The sequence below is a fragment of the Ovis aries genome, chromosome 19 (genome assembly GCF_016772045.2).
Source record: "Ovis aries strain OAR_USU_Benz2616 breed Rambouillet chromosome 19, ARS-UI_Ramb_v3.0, whole genome shotgun sequence".
NCBI lineage: Eukaryota > Metazoa > Chordata > Mammalia > Artiodactyla > Bovidae > Ovis > Ovis aries.
The window spans coordinates 36,981,826-37,009,822 of record NC_056072.1 but is presented as its reverse complement, the minus strand read 5'-3'; the positions used below and the strand labels follow the sequence as shown (position 1 = coordinate 37,009,822).

The 27,997-nt window shown below is 39.7% G+C and overlaps 1 protein-coding gene and 1 long non-coding RNA gene across 10 annotated transcripts in view; one reads left to right on the top strand and one right to left on the bottom strand.

Annotated features, from left to right (window-relative positions):
- Window positions 1-27,997, bottom strand: part of ADAMTS9 (ADAM metallopeptidase with thrombospondin type 1 motif 9) — a 162,402-nt gene that overhangs the window by 36,265 nt on the left and 98,140 nt on the right. For 6 of the 9 annotated variants that reach the window (XM_060402249.1, XM_015102339.4, XM_042236610.2 and 3 more), the window contains 2 exons: window positions 6,683-6,850; window positions 40-213 (listed from right to left, as the gene is read on the bottom strand). In XM_060402249.1, the coding sequence (XP_060258232.1) occupies window positions 40-213; window positions 6,683-6,850 (342 nt within the window). The remainder of the gene's footprint in view (window positions 1-39; window positions 214-6,682; window positions 6,851-27,997) is intronic. The other 3 variants (XM_027958200.3, XM_060402253.1, XM_060402254.1) reach the window with 1 other exon arrangement.
- On the top strand, window positions 48-26,965 carry LOC121817297 (uncharacterized). The gene is made up of 2 exons (XR_006057156.2): window positions 48-231; window positions 6,979-26,965. It is a non-coding gene; the product is annotated as an uncharacterized LOC121817297 (long non-coding RNA).

Here is a 27,997-nt window from a genome sequence, read left to right as displayed (position 1 = left end):
CGAGAGGCTGGCAGGTGCCCGCTTCCTGGCTCTACTTACTTCTTGCCATTCCTCTGCCCTCCACGCGTAGAGCGGACACGGCGGGGCTTGGCAGGCGCGCTCCGACTCCGGTCGGGTGTAGGGGTTGCACTCGGTCTCTCTGGCTGTTTTGTGCGTTCCCATCTGACAGCCCACATTTCTCCGCCGCACGCCTTGGCCGCAGGACACGGAGCACTACAAGGACAAGAGGATGTAAGTGGGAGCTCTGGGTTGCTGGTGGGAGGGGGCGGTCATCAGGGTGGAGAGGGTCAAGGACCTGGGGATGGCATTCCTAATCCAATGATCTTCACAGCCATCACGGGGTTTTCTAATTTCCAGTGAAAGGGACCCAGGAAATGTCTACAATCTGCAGCCTCATTGCCTATCAAAGCCAGTTGAGTGAGGAAGAGACTCAAGTTTGGGGGTAATTTCTCAAGGTAACAAAACTCCTGGACAATGGAAGAGGCCGGGAGACATCATTCAGGGACATTCAGTACCATCCTAGAGTACTGCTGCCATGGGAAATGAAACTCCCAAGTGATTTCTATCCCGGAAGGTTGGAGGGCCTTGAAAATTGGAGAGACAGTTGCACACAAGAGAATTTCTTGGCAGATGAAAATTATAACTCAAGGAGAGAAAATCACTGAAGATTTTATGGCCTTATAAGTAGAATTATTTTCTCCAGCCTCCTCTTCTTCTTGCTCCTATTACTGGAGATAGGGGAATTTGGATGAATGTATGAAAAATAAAAGCTGACAGAAAAAAACTATTTCCTTGGGCGTTGTGTTTTCAGCCCGTGAAAAGTACTGTTAATCAGGCTGAAACATTTTGTTGACCAAGCTGCAAAACACCCTGTTAATCTGCAATTAACTTTTCTCTAAATTAATTTTTTAGTGGTTTCCTCATTACTGGGTTTTATAATCTCACTCATGGGCAGGCCAAGAATTATTATCTTTATTAAGCTTTTGACAGTGAGAAACTAAAGGCAACATTTAACTGGAAAGAAATGCCTGTTATTTCACTTAGCTATTAAAAATTGTTTCCAAGTTTGTGTGATAGCTGAGCCTCCATTCATTTGTCTGATTGAGAAAATAAACTTAACATACATTAAAGTCATATTCCTAAGAGGAAGTCTTCATACAGAATAGAATCAAGCTTTTAAATTAGACAGAAATTCCTGTCCAACTACCCTGCAGCAGGATTCATCTTACTCTGAGGCTAATGGGAATTTACTATCAAGAAGCACCCCTAATGAATTCTGGTGCATATTAGTATTATTTCCATTTCAGATTCTAAAAAAACAGGTGATAATATTTAGAAGGCAGCTTGGGAAATCATATCATTTCAGATAAGTCTGCCAAGCAAGGAGCTTAAATGTTCACATCAAAGCTAGCTGAAGAGAAGGAAATATTTTAGAGAAACATTGCTACTATTGTTTGGGTTTAATTGCATTAATTGGATTGAATGAGTTTGTGACCCACAAGAAATCAGACATTTAAAGTCATTGTGCTCTGGGTGGAATGAGAGGGTGCCTGAGCACAAGTGACTGCCTTGTCTACAGAAGATGGTCATTTAATACTTTGGGGAGCTATGTGTATGTTTCCCATTGATTCCACATTAAATGAATGAACTATGGCATGGGAGAATTAGCACAGGAATGACAGAAATTGTCAACCACGGACAGCAAACAACAACCAAAACACTCTTTGAGTATTTGAATTTGGGGCCTTAAGCATAAAACAGAACAATTCCAGAACAATGTATCCAAGTAAAAACACAAGGAAAAAAATAAGATTAAGTAAACAAGTCTGAGTTTGCATAGAGCTGATATACATTCAAAATCTCATCATGCTTTAATAAGGTAAAGAAAAAGGAAAAAACATTAAAGACTTTCTGGGTGTATACTATCCAGGTTCTAAGTAAATGGAATTTCTTTTTGATGCTATTGTTTGTTACTAAATTATTACTTACGGCTCAGCAAAGGTAAGGTATTATTAGCCATAAGCATCTGATATTTAAGAAATAATTTCTACAATGTTCAATATTTTTTTTCAAAGGGTAAATAGAGACAGAGGAAGTTTCAATTATACAGTAATGTCACTGTGGCTTTTGATTTTCATATTGCCAAAGCTAGCCCTGACTTAACATATTCAAAGATTTTTACAGGGCTTATATGCACAGCAAGGTACAATAAGCCTTGCCTCTGTGAAACCTGCATCCATGGTAATCTTGGTTCAAAATGAAGTGTACTGCATCAGAGTCAGTTCTCTGTGTTGAACTTTTCTTCCTGTGCTGTCTCAGGGGAGGCAACATTTAGCATACAGAGCGAGCCAGACTTGCTTGGTAAATTCTGAGAAATTTGTGCAGAAACCCCATGAATAAAACAGCATCAGAAAGACCTCTGTGTGACCCTGGAGGTGCTGATGGTGGTGGTGTGTGCACATGTGCGTGCTTAATTCTTGTTCTATGTAGTTCAATTTTTAGTTACTCTGCAGAAGAAAAAGGTTGAGCAGCATATTAACATGTGCCCTCCCCCTGCAACTATCATTCCTGCATGGCCGTCTATTTGTGCAGGTTTGAACGCAGATGTTTTTAGTTCTAAACTACTAAGCTAGGAGCTGTGTTTCATCTCTCTGGACTCCCTGCTATGCAATGTTAGAATGCAGAACTCATCGATTTAAAGGGGAAAGTTAATGCTTCTTTCTATAGATAAAAAGAACCTCTATGGACCTTGTGATGCTTAGGGGACTGCAATACACACTTGAAAGCCTGGAAAGAATTTTACATACTTTCTATCAGTGTGACTGCTACATGGCCATGACAGGATTCAAAGGAGGGATTAGCCTGGAAAATAACAACTTTAATAACTAACTAAAGTATGAACTAACTTTAATAAATAACAACTGGTAACAATAATAGCAAATTAGTGAGCACTTACTAGGCCAGGCTCTATTCTAGGGTTTCTCAACCTAGGAGATCATTTCTGTCGGGGGCTGTGTGGTGCATTGGAGGAAGTTCAGGGGCATCCCTGGGCTCTGTCCTACTACATGTCAGCTGCATTCCCTCTCCTCTGCCAAACTGAGACAACTAAACCTGTCTCCAGCCACCTCCAAACATCCCAAGAGTTACAAAATCACTGCTACTTCTATGCTAAGCATCTTGCATAAAATATCTTTCATACTTCCCAGTAAACCTTTTACATAGATACTCCACACATAAATAAGGCAAAGAACAACCACCCTAACTCAAGCAAAAACTAAAACAAAAAGTAATTCAAATTAGTTCTATCCTAGGCAATAAACCAAGGCTACTGTGGACTAGGATTTGGCTTCCAGTTTTAAAATATGGTGCTAGTATTATGCAGCCTCTTGTACTGCGTCAGCAAGAGTGTGGGTGAAAGGACTGTTTTCAAACAATTCAACATCAATGTTTGCAGTTCAAATACAAGTCACAGAGAGCACAAATCACTAAGGCACCTCAAGTTCTCATCGTTGACCATGTGCATGGGGTTTCTAAGATTTCTCAAAGGACACACATTGTACATCTGCCATGTTTCTCCATTAAACACTTCATAATCACCATGGCCAAGCTACTCTCACGGTAATTACAAAAAATCCCAACCAAAAATGTCTGGTAGGTTCATAATGCAATTTACCGGTTTCCATTTTGGCATGAGCACTGAAGAACTTTAAAAAAATCAAGTGTTTCCTTGACTTCAAGACACAGTACTACATTTTGTATCACTGAGAAAGAAAAAGGAGCAATTAATCATGACCTTCTATTAATGTAAGGACCATCCTGACCACAGAAATGTTCAAGTATCAAAAAACAACTGGTATCTCAGGGCTGAATGAATTCATGATAAATGAATGATGGCAAAGTGTTACTTCCATTCTAATTTGATTGTTTTTATTGTTTATTCTTAATCTTCTTTTGTTTAGAAAGCTTTTCTATAGGAATAGGATACATTAACGATTTTTACTCTGTAAGGCTTCTGAATCATGGAACTAACAGAGCCTTCACATTTATCAAGCTGAATCAAGAATCAGATGCTGATTTTGTCTGAAAATTTCAGCTCTTGATCAAAATCATCTAAACAAACTGAACATGAATTTTTGAAAAAAAAAAAAAACCCTTGAGTATGTTTTTCAATTAAAGTTCTTCTTTTACTAGGAAAATTTCCTTGACACATTCAAGATGTTCAAAAGACATAAAAGTGAAACATTCCACTTTAAACCTCAAAAAAACTAATTCTGAGGAAAAGACAAAGAAGATTAGCATGGCTGTACTAGTTTCCTATCCCAATATTCTATATGCCTTATTATTGCCAGACATTTTGACATAATGAGAAATTACAATAATTATTTCCCCTACCTTGAAAATGAGATGACTAAAATACAGCCACCAGCAGAAAACAGAAGAACCAGATACAAAATCTTCTAAATATTTTTGCAAATGGATAATCATTACTCTTGCTTTATATTACTGCCTTAGGGATATTTCTGTTTACCATGGGATCATTAGTAAACCAATAATCTTTAATCATGCAGACTATCTTTCTCCATCAACCTCTGGGTCTGATTATCTTCAGGTATGTTTCAAAATTGCACAAATCGGATTTTACCCGTGTAGCATCTTATCTTGCCTGCTTTTATAATTCATTTCTATAAATCAAATCAGAGCATTAGAAAGTTGGCCACAGACCATTACACGACTGTGTTTACTTGCATTTTCCACAAAGGTAACTAGACTTTCCTAAGCAATCATTTTGAACAGGTGCAGTCTTTTTTGGGGAAGCATTCCGATAATCCTATTACTTTATGTTTGGAAAAACCCCAAGGGTTCAAACCTAATCATCCCAGCTTTGTGAGCAATTTTAGACTTTCCATCAAGTTCACAGGATACGAGAGTAAAACTCACTCTGTGCTTACCAACAAAGAGTGAAAGATTCTTTTAATCATCCTTCTTTTAAATGAATTGACTTTTATAACAACTATCAATTAAGTGCATCTTGACAAGATGCAAATAGATAAGTAGAGGCCAAGGGACACAAAGAAAAATAACAGCATGAAAGTGTGCAAGAGGACAAGCTAATTAGTGTGGTATCTTAAATAATGTTAGCTATAGGCTTTTACATGAATTGAACAGCTCGAAAATACAAGGGCTGGAAGTCAGAGATGACAGTAGTCAGTTAGACAAACCATTACTGATGACCAGTACGAAATACTGCCTAAAAATCTGATCCCTTGAAGAAGCCAGAAGAGGAACTAGCTTTGGCTGGGCACAGACGCTTTGACTATTAAAATAAAAATAAAAACAAAACATGATATGATAAAAGCACTCTGAGGCTATTCTGCGGGGGTACAATGCAGGTCACATTTTATTTCTGTGTGAAGGGGAATATGACTGTGAGGTATGGGGGACAATGACGGCAGCCCAGAGCATTTAAGAAAAATTCGTATTTCTAGAGGAATTTCCTATCATTCCTGTTGAAACGGAGGATTCTCAACTCCTTCTCGTGTTAACACAGCTGTACAAAGCTTCTTTGGGGTGTTAGGAATCAAGATCCAGGCTCTGAAAGAATCAGTTCTACAGGCTGCCAACCTTGAACCTGGTTTCCTATTGATTCTCCAGAGTATGTGCATACATCTCTACTGCACAGAACCGCAAACTCAGCAAAACCTCACTGCATCAAATTAATGGAGAGAAAGAGCATATTACATACAGAATATGTGAAAAGACATTGGCCCTTACTACTTTTAAGTAAGCACCTTCAACTAAGCTGAGGAAATGTATATGTGAGGAGTAACAAGATATACTTTAAGGGTCAGATATGAGTGATCTGTTCACCCATCAATTGTTAACGTGTAAATAGAAGCTTCTCAAGTTCCATCTTGAATTCAATAGGGAAACCTATTGAATTTAGCAAATGTGTAGAATTAGTGGAGTCTAACTGTAATCAGTTTCTTGGGTATTTACCCTACTTTCCCACTGTATATACACATACTGTACTCATTCAAACAAAACATTACTCTCGAGAGATTATTAGAGTTAAAACTACTGAGCTAAGTATGTGGCATTTATTACTGCAATAAATCCTCATAAGAGTTATATGAAGTCAGGTCAGCAAGGTCACACAAATCACCCAAGGTCGCAGAGCTAGGAAATGACAGAAAACTTCCCCATCTATCCCCCACCTCTACTGTATACAATCTAACAGGCAGAGAAGTATTCTTTAATACTTCATATTGACAGCTCTTTCTTTAAGAACCTCAAAGGTAAATCTGAACTCAATTCCTGCCAGGTAACCATAGTCAACCTTACTGAATCTGAATTAGTGGTTTTCTAAATGGTGAATAGCAATAAAAATGCCATCAGCAAAGTATTGAGGGACTACTCTGTCCTACACAGTTGACATCTATCACCACTTATAATTAATCCCCACTACTGTCCTATTATATTTATTATCCAAAGCACCAAGGGATGAAGCCACTTGCCCAAGGTCCCACAGATAGCGAGCATTCTGATGTAAGGCTGTTTCCTTTCCTGTCTCCACACTCCCCTCTAAAAAACTGAAACTGAGCAGGGAAACAAGCCAACACACTGGGGTCAGCCACATGGCCAAAGGTAAGGAAGAAGTCGTTAGAGGAGAAGCATTGCTCACCTGACTCCAGGCGCCAGCCTTCCACTTGGGGCATCTTCCTCCTCGGCACTTTCTGTGCCCATTTGGCTTAGCAAGGTGTTTACAGAAATCACTTTCTAAATGGCTTCCATCTTTTGCCATGCAGTAAACATTTCGTTGTTTATGCCCTCGACCACAAGAGACAGAACACTGAAATATAAAGCAATGGCAAGGTTGTTGTTGTTTTTTTTTTAATCACAAGAAATTTGATAAAAACCTAGGTCGTGAGATGTTAAGATCATGCCTAACAAGAGTCACCATTCCCTCCCCCTTTGCAGTGCCATTTTGGATAATATCTCAAGGCTCAACATGGAAGGAACGTGGCAGTGGAGGACACAAATGTGGACAGCGGGAATCCTGTCTAGTATTTTGGGTCACTCAAGAGTGAGGGTAAATCCTGGTAATATAGGCCAAAAATAAGCCCATGAACCTGAAATTACCATAAAATTGTGATTTAAAGAAGTCCTACTATGAATTAGTAAGGATTTATTTTGGACATCTCACTTCATGCAGTCTCTGATCAAGATATTTCTTCAGCAAAATGCCTTGTGATCCACTCTTTTGGATAAAGGTGCATTTCCAAAATACAGCTGTGTTCAATTTCCTAATGAATTGATTTAAGGAAACTCTTCTACCATTTTTCAGAGGATAAGCTCTCATTTTCCCAGCCCATTGGAAAGAAGGTGAAAAAGGCATGTTAGAAACTGAAAGGTAAGTTAGCAGGTGGGTCTGTGCCAAGTTTGGGAGGGAGGCATTACCTTTCAACTTTGATCTGCAGGTTCACTGAACTGTTTTAATGTGACCTTGTCTGACCACATCTAAGAAACTTGACTTTGATTTCAGAGTAGGTTTCTCAGAAAGGTTTAGGAATCAAAGTGCTCACGGAGTCAGGACAAAAATGTGACATGACAGCTTCTTGTAGAACAGGCAAGAGGCTGGCCCCAATGAGTACACTGAGATATTCAACGTCCATTGCCTCATTAGCGATTACAGAAGTCATTACCACTTGGATCATAAGCTTGCTGGCTCCGGTTTTCAAGACACATTATTTCCCAATACAATGTCCTTACATATCAGAGGGAAATGAGTTTAAGAATGAAGAGCAAAATGTGAAAACGCAACAAAAATAGATTTCAAGTGTCATTTCTTTCTATTCAATGTTTCTAGTTTCCCCTGCTACCTTTGTGTTTTTGTTAACTTAAATGGCCAAAGTGTCCTTTCATGTCTAACAGATAAAGAGCACCACGTAAAACATGTAGCCTAATATAAATTGAACCACCATTACCACCCGAGCTCTAAGTGACCCATTCATATATGTGCCAGACATGTTTTTTTCTAGTAAATATAGACTATTATAAAAATTCCAAAGTAGCTGCTAGAGAAATATAAAATATGTATATTAATATATTTGGGTCTAACTTTTTACTTTGGGAGATGGAAAGGTTTTTTTCTTTTGAGCTCTAATTTTGTGAGTATTATGATTTTGAGTAGTCATTCTGGAAGGACTATACAGTGTGGAAGGAAGGAGTCCAATTTAAATATCTACATCAAAACAAAAATATCCATCTTTCAACCTTTAGTGTTTTGATGTTTATGAAGACTTTGGGCTACAATTCTACAAGACTTTTATAATGAATCTCCAGGAAGTTGGAGATAAACCTGTAAACCAACTTACACACAGATAATCCCTATTATTAGTGACTAATTTTAATATTTAAAAATGTTACTTCCACCAAAATTACAGGCACAGTTAGAGTCTGAGGTGCATTCATTTGTTTAGTCAGCAGACATTTATGAAGCACCTACTAAGTTTTCAGGATTATGCAAAGTGTTGGGAATACAGTGATAAATAAAAGTGATACAATCCCTGCCCTTGTAGAGTTTAGAGACCAGTGAGGGAGACCAGCATTAATCAAGTGACAAGAAAAACAAATACATAGTTGCTAACTGACATGAGTACTCTGAAGAAAAGGGGCTGAAGTGACTGGAAGAGGAGTCCCTGAGGCATTCCTGAGGGCCAGACCATGTCGAGCTAATAGGTCATAATAATATATTTTATTCTCCACAAGATGGAAAATCACTGAGGTGTTTTAAGTTAGCGTAAGACACAGTCTAATTTTTGCTTCAAAATTCTATTTTCACTACTGAGTAGACAATGGGTAGAAATTCAGCATTAGTGGAAACAAGAAAACTTGTTGAGACGCTTACGCAGTTGTCCAAGCAAGAAGTGATGGTGGCATTGATGAGGGTGCAAAGTGGAGGGGTGAAGGAAGCTGGTGAATTTAAAACAGTTTTTGAACTACAAATGACAGTTCCCTGATGGATCTGCTGTGGGGTGGATGGGAGAGGGCAGGTCAGGAAGGCCTCTAGGTTTTCTGCTTTGGGCAGTTGGATTAGAGGGATGATATGGACAGAGATGGGAAAAACAGCACGGGGGATCAAGAATATATTATTTTCTAGGAGGTGAGCTGAATTTAGAGGATATGGGTTCATGGGTGGTAATGTGTCTGATTAGGGTGAAGAAACAGACATAGCTGTCTTATTAATCAGATGAACAAGTATCAGTTGAAAGCAAGTTTGACCTGAAGGATCATCATTTCAATATACAAACAGTTCAGACAAGCTGTCCCTTAATACGGAGGGGAGGAAGAGAGTTGGTGGAAATGGAGATTTAGTAATCTGTTGGTCTGTAAGTTCCATGAGGTCAGGGGTTACGGAAGCTTTGTTTATCACTATGGGCTTACACTTCCCACACTTTGCAGAATTCTTAGAACTTGGCAGGTGCTCAATAAGTGTTGAATGGACAAATAAAACAAATCCATTTAGTGGTCACTGGAAGAGGTAACCTAATATTAGGGAGCAATCTACAGAGGCAGAATTAGCAAAGGCACAGCTTTCTCCCATTCATTAGGTACAAGGCAATGCTCAAAGACTTTGTATATATTATCTCATTTAATCCTTCCAATAACCACAGAGATGGGTACTATTATTGAAGACAAATGGCATTTTCAAATTGGCATAACCAAAATGCTTTATGTGTATACATCTCTCCCAGTATGACTCCAATATAAGTGGCTAGATGTCTTTTGGGAACGTAACAGCACAATGAAAATCAACAGCATCACTGATAATAATTCACCTGAGAGGTGCCACTGGTGCAACCAACATCTATTGCCCAGGATGGAGGAAGATGAGTTGAAATATAAACCTTAAAAATCTTTTAAATACCTGGATTAGCTGCATCCACCCATTTCTAAGGGTGGTTTTCTTATTTGGGGAAATGAATGAAACTGATTTGGAGAAAAGGATGCAACACTTCAGTATGACTTACCATACGTATTATTTGCCTAAAATTCAGATCTACAAGTGATAAAGAAATTCTTAAGGTATCTAATCTGATAGCAAACACCTTTTATTTCATGTTTTCTAAATTACCAATGACAAAAAGCAGCTGCTTGTGGAAATTTTCCTAGCTAGCAGGCTTATTAATAGGTCTATTATGATTGCATAAAGAAGTTATCATCTTGATAACCAAATAAACACAGGTTTTAGCTCTTCTATTCTGAGGGAAATTTCTGTCTGATTATTTCCAGTCCTTTCCCAGGCACTGATTTTTGTGTCAGCATGCATTGCAGAAGTAATAGTTAAATTTAGTGTGTCACCTAGCACATATTATTTTTTGGCTACATATATGAAGTTTCCTGTTCTGGGGAATATTTAACTCCTTATATTTGCAGCCAAATAGACTTCTAGTTTGCCAGGTGGACCCTGACTTTTTCCCTCTGGAGAAACAACCCAGCATATTTAAGAGAATGATTTTTCCTCCAACTTTGAGCAACACTCTCAAAGTAATCTCTGTTTGTTACATAGAAACACCAAGGTCAGTATCTCTAATGTCTTGGCTTTTGTTTCTGTGAGGTCATTCAAAGGGAATGTTTAACATGGAGCTTTGTGGAGAGGTTGTCTAAATGTTTTAGATGAAGGTCTAAGAGTTTAAAATCTGTACATTTCAATGCACATGGTGGAAATGGAACTGGCTGTCTCTCTCTAGTAGTAGCTCTGGATGCGGCATGGATTTGCATCTCACTCTTCCTGGTGTGCTGTCCCTGGCGTTAGGGATGCCCTGCGTTGGTCCCTTCACTTATATTGAGGAGCTGGGTCTCTCAGTCACCCAGCAGCCAGCAAACAACCTGGTGTGTCTGCCTGGATGACAAGGACTGAAGATCCAGAGAGAATGAAATCCCTAGCATTGCTGAGGCTGGTGAGAATCTGGACATCTGAAGGGAGATGGGGAACCACACGGAACTGGTAAGGACACCATTAGGAGCCAAGAAGGAATAAGAAGGGGAGGGTGAAGGTCACGGATACACACAATATCTGGCCAGAAGGAAGCTTCTTGATGAGAAGCTTCTGAATGATGCTGGGCGCTCAGAGGAGGTAATGCAGTGAGTGGGGTGTGGACCAGGACTACTCAAGTTGTAGCTGATGCTTGATACATAAAGGTTAATGGACGGTCCAGGAGGACAGCTCCAGCAGAGTGTCTGGGCACAGTGGAGTATGTCTGAGTGATTCTTATCTCCAAGTGATTTGTATATATAAGATTCTGTTTATGTGAAATGTATTTTGGAGGATATTGATCAAGGAGTCTATATTTCCAAACAGAGGACTGACAGCAGGTTAGAAATACGAATTGAAAAGCCAAGAGAAAGGTCAAATGCTAGAATCTACTAAGCTAAGCCAGGACTCTATAATGATCTAAGCATTTGACAGTCAGATAGAAAACCATCATTCTGAGACTGGTGGGCAGAGTTTAGTTATGAGACAGGAGACTCTACTAATTATTATTCAAGGCCTTTCCCTAGTGATTCTATAAAATATGAAAAAATCATCTAAATCATTTAATATAAAAAATGAAATGTGTCCTTTCATAACAATAAGCTCTTCTTGATTCCACTCTCATTCCAATTTTGTTTAAAAAACATAGTCAGATCCCATCTGGAAAGTATGATATCAGAAAGCAGGCAATGTATACGCCCACGGTTCAGAACTGCCTTTGCCAATTACGGTGATAAGTGAAGTGAATATTGCATGAACATCTTGCCATCATGAAAAGCAAAGGATTCTAGAAAATATAAACCCACTGTTTACCAGAAAAAATAAACAAGAATGTGAGAGGAGAGATATAGACTTAGGGATCAAGGTTTCAAAACTGCTCAGTGCAAGACCTAGAAATCCATGTGGGCTTTGTAACACGAGAAAAAGATAGTAACTGCAATCCACGTATGTTTATTACTGCTTTTCACACTGTAGTCTCTGAGAAAATATTTATAGGAATGAATGAACACATGAAGGCTACAACCATCACAGAAATGGACTATGACCCAAATGTCATATTTTCCTAATGGTTTCAAGAAAGAACCACCTGGAATGTGACCCACCTGATTTGGCACAGCTATTTAGATTCAAAGAGTTGGAGCAGGACTATTAGAAATCACATCAGCTAACTTTTATTGACCTCCTATATGAGTGGGACCATGAGATCAAAGATACTAGCTTCTCCAATTTAATCTCTACTGCAACCCCGTGGCTCAGGTACTATTAGGATTCCTCTTAATGAATAAGGAAACTGAGGATTAAAGAGGTGACATGACTTGCCCAGGGTCACAGAGCCAGGAAACAGCAGAGTTAGCCTCTAAATACAGCAGGTATGTTTCCAGAATGACCATTTTCTTCCTTAAGTCAGTCTGAAGAGAAGACCTGGTTAAGACAGCAGGCTGTTCGTTCACCTCGGCTTATCCATGTTGACAACAGAGAACTGGGACTTCAAAGAAACGCTTCCTAAGACTATCTGAGAGATCTCTGACTCGTTAGTCTCCCAGGAAGAGGATGGTTATACAATGTGTTTCTCATTTTAATACAACCGTTTTAGCACTCCGGGAAGAAAGACGCTACGAAAAGTGAGCATACCACTATGTACAATCTCACGTGAAGATAAAGAGCCACATTTCCCTTCAGTTAGAGCCACAGTCTGGTTTTCTCGTGGCCAGTTTTCAAGGTTGATTCACCCCTTGCATTCGGCCTGAGGTCATATGCTGAGTTTTCCTCTCTATTCACTGCTGAATGGCCCTTTGCGTGGTCAGGAATGGAAGGTTACAGGTTGTAAATTTTGCCCTGCCGATTCGCCAAGGACTAAACTCTCAAATATTTGAGCTAGAGGTCATCTCAGAGATTATTCAGTCCATGTATTTGTTTTTACAAATTCAACACAATGGAAGAGGAGACACGCCGTGCTCATAGTCACACAGGAAAGAAGCAATAGATGGATGTAGGAGCTCCTGGCCCAGCACAGAACACGACTTGGTGCCAACTTGCACTGGGGATTTGTGAATAGATTCTGGTGTTTTGCGTGTTGCTTGGGACCCACAGCTGACCAGACATCCCAATTCTTTCTACTCCAACTCAGTCATGCCCACATAGTGCTAGCAGCATGGTCTGGGGCTACCCAGGGCAGGAGTAGATTCTGCACCTCTGGCTTTAAAGGATTACTAACACAAATATGAAAAAGCACAGGTCTCACTACCTCTTGTTCTAAGATACCAGTTAAGAACAAATTCAAGAGGTGGCTGTGCACAAATCGGGATTCCTCAGCTCACTGCTGAGGAATGGCACTTGTCTTCACCTTGCCCTAAATTTCAGCCTTCAAGACACAGGTTTTGGAGTCAGACAGACCTAGGGAGGAGTGCAATCTGCCGTTTTATCATGGTGCCATCTGGGGCAAGTTACCCAACCTGTCTCAGCTCAGATGTGTTCTCTGTAAAATGGGGAAAATAAAAGGAAGATAAGACCATCATATATATGCAACAAGGGTGCCTTACAACCAGATATGACAAAGTATACAGAGCCCTTGGTGTTTTGCGGGACAGTGTAAAAATCGACACACATTCAGAGTATTTGGTGGACTCTTTAAAAACACCTTCTAACACGCAGTTTAAAAGGTGAATATTTTTTAAAATATATGTTCACTTATGGAGTCTAAAGTTAACATTCTAATACAGGCACTGCTGGGTGAACAAGTCTGGAAAAATCTTCCTCTTGTGAATGGGGGAAGTACTTTCCTTTCTAAAGGTCACACAGAGATCCCCAGGGCAGACGTAAATTTGGACGATTCCTTCACTTCTGCAGTGCCTTTTTTACTCTCATAGACTATTACTCAGTAATACAGGCTCTTCTAACACAGAAGACAGAAAGACAAGTAAGAGAAAGAAAGGCATCACGACTGAAAGCCACATCTCTGCTCCATCATTTCCTGTTCACATTTACTATCTCAAGAACGCCTTTTGTCTTTTTGTGTGTGTGTGTCATGTTGTTTCTTTCAATGTCCTGAAGCACAGAATCCACATTAGTGATAACCATATTCAGTCACTCCCCGACTCGGTCCCCAGTGGTGGGAATGCTAAGACTCTTTTGTCAAAAAGCATATCTTCTCATTGGCGATGTGAACATGTTTAGGGAAATTTTTATAGGGCTTCTCACAATACAAGAATGGCTCTGAACAGGGGCGTCAGGGAACCAAAATGACAGAGGAGGAAGGAGAAAAAGCTTGGCCAGGAAACAAGGGCTGTGACTTCAGGGCGTAAAGCCAGTGTTGACAGGCCTGCCTGATGGCTGTTCATGTCCAGGACCACCATGGCACTTATTACCATGAAAAGGAGCTGCGGAAGCATGAGATTGGCAGGGAGCACCACAGAAGAAAGCAGATGCACGAGTTATAGTCATTGCCGCCGGATGGGGCACTGGGCCATCCTTCCTCCCCCGTGACCCCCCCACCCCGAACCCCAGCCTGTGCAATGCTACAAAGGTCTAAGACTATGGAAGAAAGGGAACCAAGATTCACATGTCAGCTCTTGAGCACACTTGAAGGCGCCTGTCAATACTATATCCAAGTAGATGGCCCCACAATCACCTCGCAAGGGACATGGCAGGGCCAGGAAAAGAAGCGGAGGCAGTGAGAGATGTTCATGACCCCCACCTTCCATCACTTCCAAAAAGTGGATGCTCTCCAGTTGCATCCTACAGCCTCATAATATAACAACTTCGTATCAGAGGATAGAAAAACATTTTCACATGAAATACAGCAGCATATGAAGTTAGCTACGGAACTTGTGAGGCTTCCCTGGTGGCTCAGAGGATAAAGCGTCTGCCTGCAATGCAGGAGACCTGGGTTCGATCCCTGGGCTGGGAAGACCCCCTGGAGAAGGAAACGGCAACCCACTCTAGTATTCTTGCCTGGGGAATCCCATGGACAGAGCCTGGCGGGCTACAGTCCACGGGGTCACAAACAGTTGGACACGACTGAGTGACTTCACACACACACATGGAACTTGTGAAACCCAAATTGGGTATCTTCTTATTCTGCAGGAGTATAAACATTGCAGTTTTTCTCCCCATCAAGACAGAAACAAAAACCAAGAAAATCTGCAAAAGCCATACATGGTGACTTCTAGCGTGGCCACATCTAATAGTGCCTCCAGGGATTTGAGGTATATTATGTTATCAGGCTCTGTTACCCCTAGTTCCCCATTCCCAAGCACAGTGCTGATTTTTGTAATGCTTCTTTCCCTTGTAAGGTTAGATGTGATGATTTTTTTTGTAATCTGACTTCAGCAAAATCATGACATTGTCACTTTCCAGGAAACGGGTGAAGATGGTACCAGGACCCATCCTCTAACCACAGAAGTATTTGTGAAGGCAGACTGGAAGATGGGGAGGGTAGTGGGTGACGTTTTTGTTCTAGGATCCTTTATTCTCAGCTGTTCCAAAGGTATGTGCAGAAGAGCCTGAGTGATAGAAATGTTATGTGTGGTGGGAACACGGACCCAAGTTTCTTGATACTCTGAAGGTGGGTTGTAACTAAAGGCCCAGGCTGAAGCGTTCAAGGCTATCTGGAGATGTCATTCTGCTAGATGATAGCACCTGAGAAGACCCACTCATTAACACTACTGTCCCAGGCAGCCAGGGAGAGTCATGGGAACTTAAGGTACCTTTGGGAATGCCTCCATAGAAAAGCAATCCAGATAGGCTATATGCGGATTTTCAGACACCCAACCAATGTTTGGCCTTGAGCTTCTTCCCCCTCCCAAAGAGCTAGCCTAAGTATATTCAGTCATTTAAAAACCACTAGGTTGCCGTTCATTTAATTGCCTCTTCCAGTCTTGCTTTCTCTGCCTGTCTGGTCCTTCCTCCATCAGCTTCATGTGAAAGGAACATCTTTATCTGCTAGTATGTCAAGTATCTTACATCGAAAAAGTTACAGCTGGAGAGGTAGGTAGTTCATGTATTGAATTTGCCTTGGGTGGATATTAATGCCACCCCAGAACTGAAATGTGCATACCTCTGAGTTTGTAATTAGAGAAATATATCTCAGTGAGAGGGAAAAGGTCATCTTAACCATTACTGAATGAGATGCTCACCCACTTTGCAATGTTCTTCTGGGAGTTTCAGATAAAACCAAATTACTATCAATAGGCACTAGTCAAGTCCTTTGTGGCTTTCCTTGTCTCTCCCTCCTGCTTACCTTGAAAAGACTCAATACCACTATGAAAGGTTGAGATGAGAAGAAATAAAACCTAGCTAAAATGTAAGTGGCTCACAACATGGAAGAGTGGGCATAGAAGTGGCTAAAATTTTGTTTGATGGTTTTCTGTGAGTTTAAATTATTCCTGCACTACTCTGAGATTTATTCAAATGGAAATCCCAGAGTTGAGGCAGAAGCACGTGTAAGAACTTGGTTTTGGAATCAATCAGATCTAGTTTGACTACTATCTCTCTGTCTCTTCATTTGTGATCTTCTGTGAGATGCTTAACCAGGTATGAAATGATGGTGAGTAAGCAGCTTAAATCTAACATGTCCGAAAGTTGTCCTGATCTTCGGATTAGCTTCTCCATTTCAATCAATGGGAACTATTCATCCACTTAGTCAGTGCACAAAATTTGGCTGGAGTCATTCCAACTCCTTTCTTTCTCTCGTTTCCCACATCTAAACTTGGACCAAATTCTTCAGCATTACCTTTAAAATGTCAGGATCCTACCACTTCTCATGACTTCTATTGAACACTCTCATTGGAGTTACTTCAATGGCTTCTTAATGTTCTCCCTGCTTCTATCTTTGTTCCTCCTGTAGCTTCCCCTAAATTCAAAAGCCAGGCTCATTCTTTTAAACAAATCCACATTTCTACTCAACTCTCCCTTTCCCCAGTAGCTTCCTACTTCAGCAAATGTAAGCAAAAATTCCTCTAGTGGTCTTGTTCTCTCCCTCTACCATGAAGAACGTTCATGTTCCCCTCCATCAATTCCATCTCTAATTTCACATCCTACCACCCTTTATTTCAGCCGCACTTGCCTTGCAATTGTCAAGATATACCTGGCATACTCTAGGTCTTCACCTGAAATACCATTCTGCTGTAACATTCTTCTCCTGAGGATCCACAAAGCTAACTTTTCTGTTTTCCCAGATCTCTGTTCATTTGTTACCTTTTATAGGATAATTGTCTGACCTTAAAAAAATTACAGTTCCCATCTCCTCTTACATGCTATTGTCTCTCTTCTTTAATTTATTTTTATCCATGGCACCATTCATGTTCCTTCACAATATATATTTCACCTCTTTTGTTTGTGATTTATGCATTATTCCCCCTCCCCACTAGAATGTAAACTTGATGAGCTCAAGGATTTCTGTCTGTTCTGTTCACTGTTATCTCCCTAGTGCTCAGAGCAGTGCCTAGTTTATAGAAAACACCTGAATACTTAGGGAACATACAAATGCATGCATGAATGAATAGTATCTAATAGAGGCTAGAATCACTTATCTCACAAGAATTTTTATGGGTGAAGCAAACACTTGACACAATGCTTAGTTCACTGGTAAGGCTCAAATAAATAACAATTGCTTGCTCCTATCTTCTGTGTCTATTCACTCCCAAACTGGCTAAGCACACTTGTGGTTTAATATTTAATGCATAGTTACAGGACTAAATACTGCACAGGGGACATCTAAGAGGAAGGTTATCTGAGAACGTGATGTAAGATAACAGATAGCAAGTAGTAGAATCCTGGGTTCTGCACGGGCAAGACTAACACTGAAAGCTTGGCTCATAGCCACTAAGACTGCCATATACTATTAGGGTCACAGAATGCTTTTTTCCTCCCCAAAGGTGTCACTTCAGATCAACACTTTTGCCAGGTGGAAAAAAAATGTAGATATATAGACTGAAAGTAGACTAAAAAGAAAGGTAATGGGTGAGAATGGGTTCTATCTGGGCCAGGTATTGTCTATCTCCATTCTGGCTAGAAACATCAATAAGCAAAAATGACCAACCACCCCAAAACAACAAACAAAAAGGCAAATAAAATATACCCCCAAAACAAACAACAAACCCAAAAACCAACGAACCAATCAAACAAAAATCCTAAAGACTTACACTGTTCCAAAATAATGCGTCTAGGTTTGAGTCTGATTTTTCTAGTTCCCTTTCATTTAGAAAAATGCTCTCAAAGTAGAGGGTATTCAGGATTACAAAACCAACATCAAGCTTGAGATTTTAACTGAAGGTTGAACCTGATAGAATTAAATCATTGCCACTCTTCTGTATAGTCTCTACAGGCTAGCCATCAGAAGCCTCCCTACTAAGTGAAGTAGTTAATACCCAAATAATCATATTAGGCCTCATCCAGAAGGATCTACTTTTCTTAGTTCAGCAGATATCTCCCTAAAGATGTATTAATTCATACTGTTCTAGCATGCTGTAAATGTCCAGAGGAAATACAACTTTTTTTCAGAGCTCTGGTCTGAAAGTGTTCGATGACTAAACTCAATTGCTGAGTTCTTTTGAAAACCGTTCAAAAGTAACTGAAGTGTTAAAAGGATCTATTCAAAAATTCAGACCCCAAAGACTCAGCTTCAATGGCTTTTAAAAAGTAGAAGAAAGCTAAACAGATTTCCACTAGGTTAAGAGCCTATTTTTGCAGGTGTCACAAATCAAAATGAGTATTTATAGAAGTTCTGAAAGCCCTTCCAGAGAAAGAGAGGGAAAGCATTAAACCTGGGAGTCAGTTGGGTCTAGATCCAAGAATTACTGATTGTATGATGCTGGTACATTTTACTTAGCCTGCCTGGAGCTCAGTTTTCATACCTGCCTAATGGATACAATACGGACCATTCTGCAAGGATTCTATGAGGATTAGCAATAACTTACAAAGCACCAGGCCCAAACCTTCGCTCAAAGAAGTTGCTCAGTAAATGTGGGCCTCTTGTTATTCTTTCTCCACTGATGGTAAAATCCATCTGGCCTACTGCAGATGGGCACTTTTACATGCCACATCAAGATACATAAGACCACTGGTCATCAGTTGGTGATTAGGAGGTAGAGAAATCCATTTATTCAGAGGACTGAGGTTTCCCAGAATAACTGGTAAGATTATAATTGGGTAAAAGGCAAAACTCTATTTCTAATTTCAAAGAGCTTTTGGCATAGTTAGCCCATTGGTAATTTAAAGCTCCAATTATTTCTGGAAAGTGGCACCCATTTGTCCTATGGAGAACCAAGGTCTCTTCTACACTGAGCTCCAATGCGAGTCTTTCTTTTTATAAAAATTTCTGCTCTTTCATCCAATAAAGTTTAAACATTGTGGGAAGAATCCAATATTTCATTGAAGTTTGGGTCCTACCATAAAACTTCTGAGGCTGATGACAGTGTCTTGGGTTCATTTTGTTTGCCTTTCCTGTACTGATGGATTTCTTCTCTGGTCTCAAAGACCCGGAGTCACTACTAGTAGTTTATTGCCATCATTAGTGACCTTTTTGAAGAAGAAGAATTGAGATTGATTTTCTTTCTAGGGCCAGGAGATGGATCATCTAAAATGTTCTCTGTCCCACAGATCCTGGAGTTCCGTTTGCCATTTTGATCATAAATACATGTGTCTGTGTGGCATGGGGGTCTGAAGTTGATAAATACATAGAACTACCATCTGTTAAAGCAGAAAAGATTTGAAAAGTGGAAAAGGAGAGGTATGAAGGGGTACAACTTTAGAAACTTTTTTCCCCGTAAGTTCATGTACTGAAAAACCAGGTTAACCGTACACATCTGAAAAAGCTGATCATGGTTTCCTCTGATAGGTTAAAAAAACAGCTGGTGGGAAAACAACTGTGAAAATCTAGTGATCTCTGCAACATAATAATTTACTATGCCTACTTAATGCCCATGAGAATATGGAAAGTTCTGCTCTAAGAAACTCACAGAACCATGAGACAAAGATAATATTGCTCCCAGCGGACATATGCCAATGTCTGAAGACACTGTTAACACAACTAAGAGGATATGCTACTGGCATCTAGTGGGTAGAAGCTAGGGATGCGGCCAAACATCCTATGATATCCAGAACAACAAAGAAGTATCTGGTCCCAAACATTGTTAGTGCCAAGGCTGGGAAACCCTGCTTCGGACCTATACAAAAGTCATGGGACAGTTTCTGCACCACTGTCTCGGTTTCTAGTCAGAAACTGGTCTCCTATTTCCAAGATAAAATGCTCACTAGGATTAAATAAGCTTTTATAAGAGAATCTCCTGTCCCAAACTCCTAAATATTCAGTTCTGAAACCAACTCTTAAATAGAGGTGAACCATTACACATATGCAGATTCTACCATGAATGAGGGAAGTGCTGTTTGTTTGAAACATAAAATGCAAAGGAATCTGTATCTATATATCTCTGGATCTACCTCCATCTATCCATCCATCCATCCACCTCTATACTATGAGTGCTATCAGTTTATACAGCCCAAATGTAGGAACATGTTGGAATGTTGGAGTAACCTTGTTTTCTTAAGCAATTCTCACCCTCACTGATGACTTTCTATCCAAAGTTGGTAGCCCCCACCAAAGCTGCCATGCAGAATGTCTATGGAACACACTGGGCACATCTGTACACATCACAACTTCCCCTCTCGGCTCCAAAAAAGACTGAGCGACACTGCCTGTTGGTTTGCAAATTCATAGTCTTTTGAGACAACTTTGGAACCCTTCTATTTTTAGTTTATTCTTGAAAATCTTTGACCTGGCTAGGTTCCTAGGATCCCATATCCTACTTGATGGAAAATTCGACTCTCAAGAGAAGTATGTTCTGATAGCTAACCAGCGTCATTTCTATGGGGTTTACAACTGTGACTTCAGCCATGACTTCTGATCATGAGTTCTCCCTATCCTCTGGGAGCCATGCTGTTGGATGCTTGACAACAGCCCTGGCTGCTCTTAACCAGATGCCAATAGTACTCCCCAAACCCATATGTAACAGCCAATTATGTCTCCAGATATTGTCGAATGTCCACTAGTAGATAAAAATCAACCCTGATTTTTAGAGAACCACGGAATTATCTCATGGTTTTCAGAAAGTCCTTTAGAAAGCTCTCAAAACCGAACTGAGTTTAACTGACTTGGTGGGGGCAGGGAACACAGAGGGCTGTTTTTTTTTTTTTGTTTTTGTGCTTTTGGGGGATGAGAGTGGCAAAGGACCCACTGAACATCAGTTTAACAAGGTCAAGATCCTAGGCTGAAAGGGTTTGGAATCCCTGGTCTTAGAAATGTGACATGTACAACGTAAAATCAATTTCTATGCATAGCAGTGAAGATTACAGCTACAGTGAAACAAGCAGGCTCTGCTGGAAAGCATTCTTCCCTGTTCCGTGACCTGCCACTGCTCAGGGGTTCCCGGACATTTCAGATCTGACTAAGAGACAACCAAGGAGAAGGAAGTCACAATTTCACTAAGAACGGGCAAACTGCAATGGAGGAAGAGGTGAGTTGGCTGGGTGAGGGCTTTTTATGAGGCAGAAGGAAAACAGCACTGATTTTTCAAAAATTTCTTTAGTTTTCAAAGGAATCTGGGTTTTGGCTATGAAGCAATAGATAAAAATGGGGAGTCTGTATTTATTCAAGTATTTACTGGAATTTACTAGCAAGCCTGGTAGTGAAAGTCTGGATTTCCCTGGGAAAAGGGGAGCAACAAACCACACCATTCCCAGAGGCCTTTTCATTTTAGCTGCCTGGGTGGGAGGGGTGGACGGAGGAAGGGAAGAGAGGGCAGAGGAAGAAGCTCATGGGAAAAAACCAATGAAAAACTACGAAAGATGCTCTTTATGCTAGGCTCAGACTGGAGCACCCACTTTTATTATGATGTTACAGTGCAAATCTGAGATTAAAAACAGCTTCCTTAAATGTGTCAGACTTTTTAAAGCCCCGAAATAAATCCAGACCTACACTCTCTGCTTCCTTGTGAAGTATAATACACACACTGAATATATTTATGTTTAAGAACGTTTAAAAAATCACTTACTCTGAAAATTTTCAAACTTAAAGAAAAATGGTAAGAATATCACAAAGAACTCCCTCTCCCCTTATCTAAATTCCCTAACTACCAACATTTCACCACCTTTGCTCCCTCCATCATCCTCCATATATACATATATATATGCCATTATATTTTGTCTTTTCCTGGAAAATCCACATAGTGTCTCATCATCTCCAAAAGTCCAATTTTCCCAAATCAAGGACACTTTCCACATAAATACAACTCCCCAAGTCAGGAAATCACTACTGATACATCACCACCATCTAAACCTATACTTTTTTTTTTTTTTATGATTCCCTCCTACATGTTAGCTTTTTATTTCCATAGTTTTGCTCAGTGCAATAATCATTTCAGTTCCCGAGTAACTAGGATTTTCTCATTCATTCATTCATTTCAATATTATTGATAGTCTGCCTACTTTGCATAAGGCACCAAGCTTGAACAGTGGGCCTCTATAGCCCAAAAGAAATTAAGGTTTGGGGCAATTCAATAAATGATTTAGTTAAAGAGAATTTCACTTGAAATGTGGTGGCTATGTCTATATTTCTTCCCTTTTCCAGTTAATTTTTTATATCATCTTTTCCCTCATTTCATCTTACACAGCTCCCAAACCATAACCATGTCTTCACATGCACTTTCCACTTGGATGGAGGGATGCATCAGTGATTGGGAGAAGGAGGGATGAAGAACAAAGTGAATGTAAGGACGGAACTCACAGTGGTTGTCTGTCCTACCAGTTTTAAAGAGTAAAACTTGGCATCAACAGAAGAGTTCAACTCCTGTAGCTTAGTTTTAGCTCAAGAGTTTGGAAGATAACTCAATACATTTAATATGTATCATTTCAAGCAGAGAGTTACTAGTGTGAGATCACTTTTTACCTATGACATCCCTTATATGTAGAATCTGAAAAAAAAAAATAATACAAATGAACTTAGTTTACAAAACAGGAACAGATTCACAGACTTCAAGAATGAAGGAGCTTATGGTTGCCAGGGGTGAGAAGGTTGGGAGAGAAGGATAGTTAGGGAGATGGACGTGTACACGTTGCTATATTTAAAATGGATAACCAACAAGGACCTACTGTGTAGTTTATGGAACTCTGCTCAGTGTTATGTTGTAGCCTGGATGGAGGGGAGTTTGGCAGGAAAACGGATACATATATATTTTTGGCTGAGTCCCTTAGCTGTTCAACCTGAAATTATCACAACATTGTCTGTTTACTGGCCATATTCCAATAAAAAATGAGTTAAAAAGGAAAACTAAATTTTTTTTAATTACACTATTTTTCATAATTCACTTGTAATAAAATAGCATATCACTTTCTACAATTAACCTAATCACCTCTAATTGGCTTGCCTGAGATCTATCATCCCAATCATCTATATATCTACTGAAAGAAAAAACAGATTATTTACCTCAAGTTATTCTAGAAGGAGATGAACCCTGGGATTTGTTTGGAAGGAATGATGCTAAAGCTGAAGCTCCAGTACTTTGGACACCTCATGCGAAGAGTTGACTCATTGGAAAAGACTCTGATGCTGGGACAGATTGGGGGCAGGAGGAGAAGGGGACGACCGAGGATGAGATGGCTGGATGGCATCACGGACTCGATGGACGTGAGTCTGAGTGAACTCTGGGAGATGGTGATGGACAGGGAGGCCTGGTGTGCTGCGATTCATGGGGTCGCAAAGAGTTGGATACAACTGAGCGACTGAACTGAACTGAACTTGCTTATTAAAATGTCAGAAACATCCCTTAATGTGTCCTTAATAAATACTGGATGCTTTTTTTTTTTCCTCCAAATCTTCTAGAGGGCCCCAGTCTTGCTCTTCACCTGGCTTACATTTATGAGAAATAATTTTCTCATATTCATCCCTTTAGAGCTCTGAGCAAAATCTGTAAATGGCTCAATAATTCCAGAATGTTTCAAGTAGCTACCCCATGGAAAAACAGAAAATCTTAAATTGTAGATAACCTCTTCCCACAGCTTTTCACCACTTCACCAACTAAAGAGTAAGATAAGGGGATTACATCTTGGTTACTAATAGGTTCAAATCCTCATTCAGCCAGATTGATCTAGTACCAACTAGGTAACTTTTCCGATGGTACTAAGCTCATTAAGTAGAAGAGATTAAATCTGATAATAGGAGTGAATTGCTTTGCATAACTCCTAGTAGAATATGTAAGTGATAAGTTATTGTGATAATAAAAAGTCAAAACCATCACAATAATTACGGGAGGAAATGCATCGTACAAAACTAAATAAGGGGAAATTAGCTCTTTCGTGGATAACTGAAACAATCCATTCTACTACTTTCTGAAATACATCAGAAAAAGGTGGCTGAAGAGAGTTATTTTTATTTACTTCCCAATTTAGTACAGAGACAACCTAAGTGTGAGGATAATAAAATAAAAAGAGCTTTTAAAAATACAGACCACCTGAACATTTATTGTTTATCATTTACTTCAGATGTTGCCCTAAAGGGGGAAAAAAAAACCCCAACAAACCCACAACTCTATCTGATCACTAGAAAAGAACCAATGTTGCTACATACATTTTAATTTCTGGGGGCATCAATATGGGATATAAACATGAAACAAACTATAATGTTTTCTTAACACTGGAGAAGTGAAGGTAAATGATGGCAATTACAGTGATGGAGGAGACATTTGGTTCAGCTCTTATTCTTCTAAAGTATCTTTGAAAAAGCTCTATCAACCTAATCTGCTCAACCTCTACCTACAGGGATCACTGAATGTGAAAGCTGCCTTCCTGAAACTTCTCAAAGACAGCATGATCTCTTGGAATTCAAGCTTCTACAAGGTGGCTACCTGGTGTTGTCCGTTTTTGCCTTCTCCTAAAAACACCAATCAAACCTTGCCCTTTTGACCCACAGAACACATAAACATTCTTTCTCCTTAACTGAACTTACTGCCACGATGAACTTGAACTATGAGATGCACAAGAGGAGAGTTTGTTTTAACAGCTGCTTTTACATGGAGGCCCTGGAGTTACTATTCTGAAGACGGCTGATTCTAAAAGCCTCTCTTTTCACTGTCCTATTTTCTCAATGCTCAGCTGTCAGGGAACAACCACTGAAGTGTTTTCAACCAAAGGTGCAAAACAGAAGAAGGACAAGCGGATGGTACTAGATGCAAAGACATCCTACACAGGGATCCATTACATGCTGACACAGGGTTTTTCTCCCCAATTTATTTGTATAAGTTTACTTACCCCTTGACAAGCTGAATATTAACTGCTAATTGCCCAAGGTTGCCCTGTCTAATACAGTAGACACCAGTCACAGGTGCTGTTTATATTTAGAATAATTAAGTTACACACAATTTAAAAATGCGTTATCCCTATTGTACTTGGCCACATAATAAGTGCTTAATATTAGCCACTTGTGGCTAGTAGCTTTCATAGTGGAAAGCAATATGGAAGAGAGAATATTTGGAAAGAGAACGTATCCATCATCATAGTTATTGGACTGTTTTGGCCAGTGCATAACTTCATTCTAATAAGAGCAAGGGGATGCAGGCCTCACTAAGAATGGTGACTTTGTAGGTTCAGCCTGTATTGATTGTTTTCCATACTACTTCCTGCTCCTTTCTTGGCTGCCAATGAACGCTCTACTTTATACATTTCTGGAAAGGGGTCTTGTAGTGATTAAAATGATCCATGAAAACAATCCCACTTTAGAGCAAACAACAACAGCAAGGAGCGAAGATGGCAGTATGGCAACCCACACATTTCAGATCTTTTTATTGGTACCTAAAGAAGGGGGGAATGTACCCTCAGCCCCAACTTCCCATGTGGGTGTGGAGGCTCATGGGCCCCTGCAGGGAGAGGCAGAAGGCCAGGCCCTCTACTTATCCTGAGTCTTAGACCCCTGAACTCACGTCTGGGTTCTAATGAAAAGATGAACAGAAACATACTTCCTGACAAAAGGTTTTTAAATGTTCCATGCCATCAGCAAGTGAGCATTTATCACGGAAAATTTACTGGGTGATTGCACATTGAAAAAGAAAGACAAGATCAATAATTTATATTTATTGAACAAAGATCATTAGCAACCATGAAGATACGCACGCACGCACACACACACACACACACACACACACACACACACACACACACACACACACACACACCCTAATAGCAACTTTTATTTTTATGGTTGTAGTGAGGCTGTCAGGAAAAAATTGTCAGTTCTTTACATGTTAAACTTTATTTAATACCGAATTTTCTCTCTTCCCAGTAGAATCAATAGCTCTGATTGTGCACTGCTATATCCTCCGCATCCCAGAAGAGACTAGCCCCACAGTAGGCAAATAAAAAGTATTAGCTGAAAAATTAACGACTTCTTTTTTGAAGGAATGACCTGGAGTCTTTTACTCCCTCCTCATAAAATAAATCTTCCTCAACCACGTTTAATAATCAGGATTCCCTCCCAGCCAATTAGACTTGGACTCAGCCTCTACCTCCCACTCCACATTCCAAAGTTTCCATTTGTGTCCATTCCAGGAGGGCAACTCCCTGACCTGAGTCAGGGGGAGGAGCTACCCTCCTCAGGGTCTAATGTCTCTCTACCCTTGCCCCCATTCCCACCTTTGGACTTTTTAAAACTGTAAGAACAGAAATCTGTCAAGCAATCATGAAATATCAGCTGTCAGAAAGCAGGAACAGAATCTCTGACAAGCATACAATCACTGTAAATACTAAAAAAAAAAAAAGTCCAGTTAAGTTTTATCGCCAATGAAACAGATGCAAGGACAGTGCGTTCTGTGGTTTTTAAGTACATGTGAGATGAGTGGTTTATAGAGTCTTAATCTACTCTGAGTTCAAATAAATTTTATAATTTCATATGTTGTAATGTTTTCATTAAAAAACTATCTTATTTCTATACTCTATATTGATAGAGCCAAATAATGTGTTTATTTCTTTTTAAAAAAGACACTAGCAGAATGTTTAAGATATATCTGCATTAGTAAAAAGATTCTTATTTTTATAAAAAATGCATTCATATTTAATATGATATTCCTTGTAGCCAAAATCTTTATATCATCATCTGAATCTGGCTATTAATATTAGATATTTCAAAAATAAAAGTGAGAGATGTCCTGCCATTCCCTAAACACAGTCAGTTATTGGAAGTGTTCAGAGCTGCTGGTTATGGGAATTTACCAATAAGAGTTATAAATTCAGATTTTCTATTGATGGAGTCAAATGGACATCAATATTAGTTAAAAAATGTTAAGTTTAGATGGAGGGTGATTTTCAGCAATATCCTTTTATTGAGTATAAGCAGGAGTTTAAAAAAATTCACTCTGAACATAACCTGTTTCTTTCTACCAAAATAAATAGGATTAATATAGTCAAGCATACTGACACTGGGAGACACTACTTTGGGAAAGATCCCTGGTGTTCTCCTTACTGGCTGCAAGTAATAAAAAAATTCTTATCACTAAAGTACTCAATAGATTATCACACATTCAAATGGATTCATAAAAACACCTCTCTCAACATGGTCACATGGGGGCTAAATGTGACACCAATTACCTTAGCCTGATTTGGTACATAATAAATACTGAGTCAACGCTAGTGAGCATCTTCTGATTTGGAGATGTTATCTTATACAGCACCTCCTTAAAAAAAGAAAAAAAAACAACCCTCAAATGCATATAAAGTGAAAGTGAAAGTGAAGTCACGCAGTCGTGTCCGACTCTTTGTGACTCCATGGACTGTAGCCCATCAGACTTCTCCATCCATGGGGTTTTCCAGGCAAGAATACTGGAGTGGGTTGCCATTTCCTTCTCCAGGGGATCTTCCCCACCCAGGGATCCAACCAGGTCTCCTGAATTGAAGGCAGTCACTTAACCCTCTGAGCCACCAGGG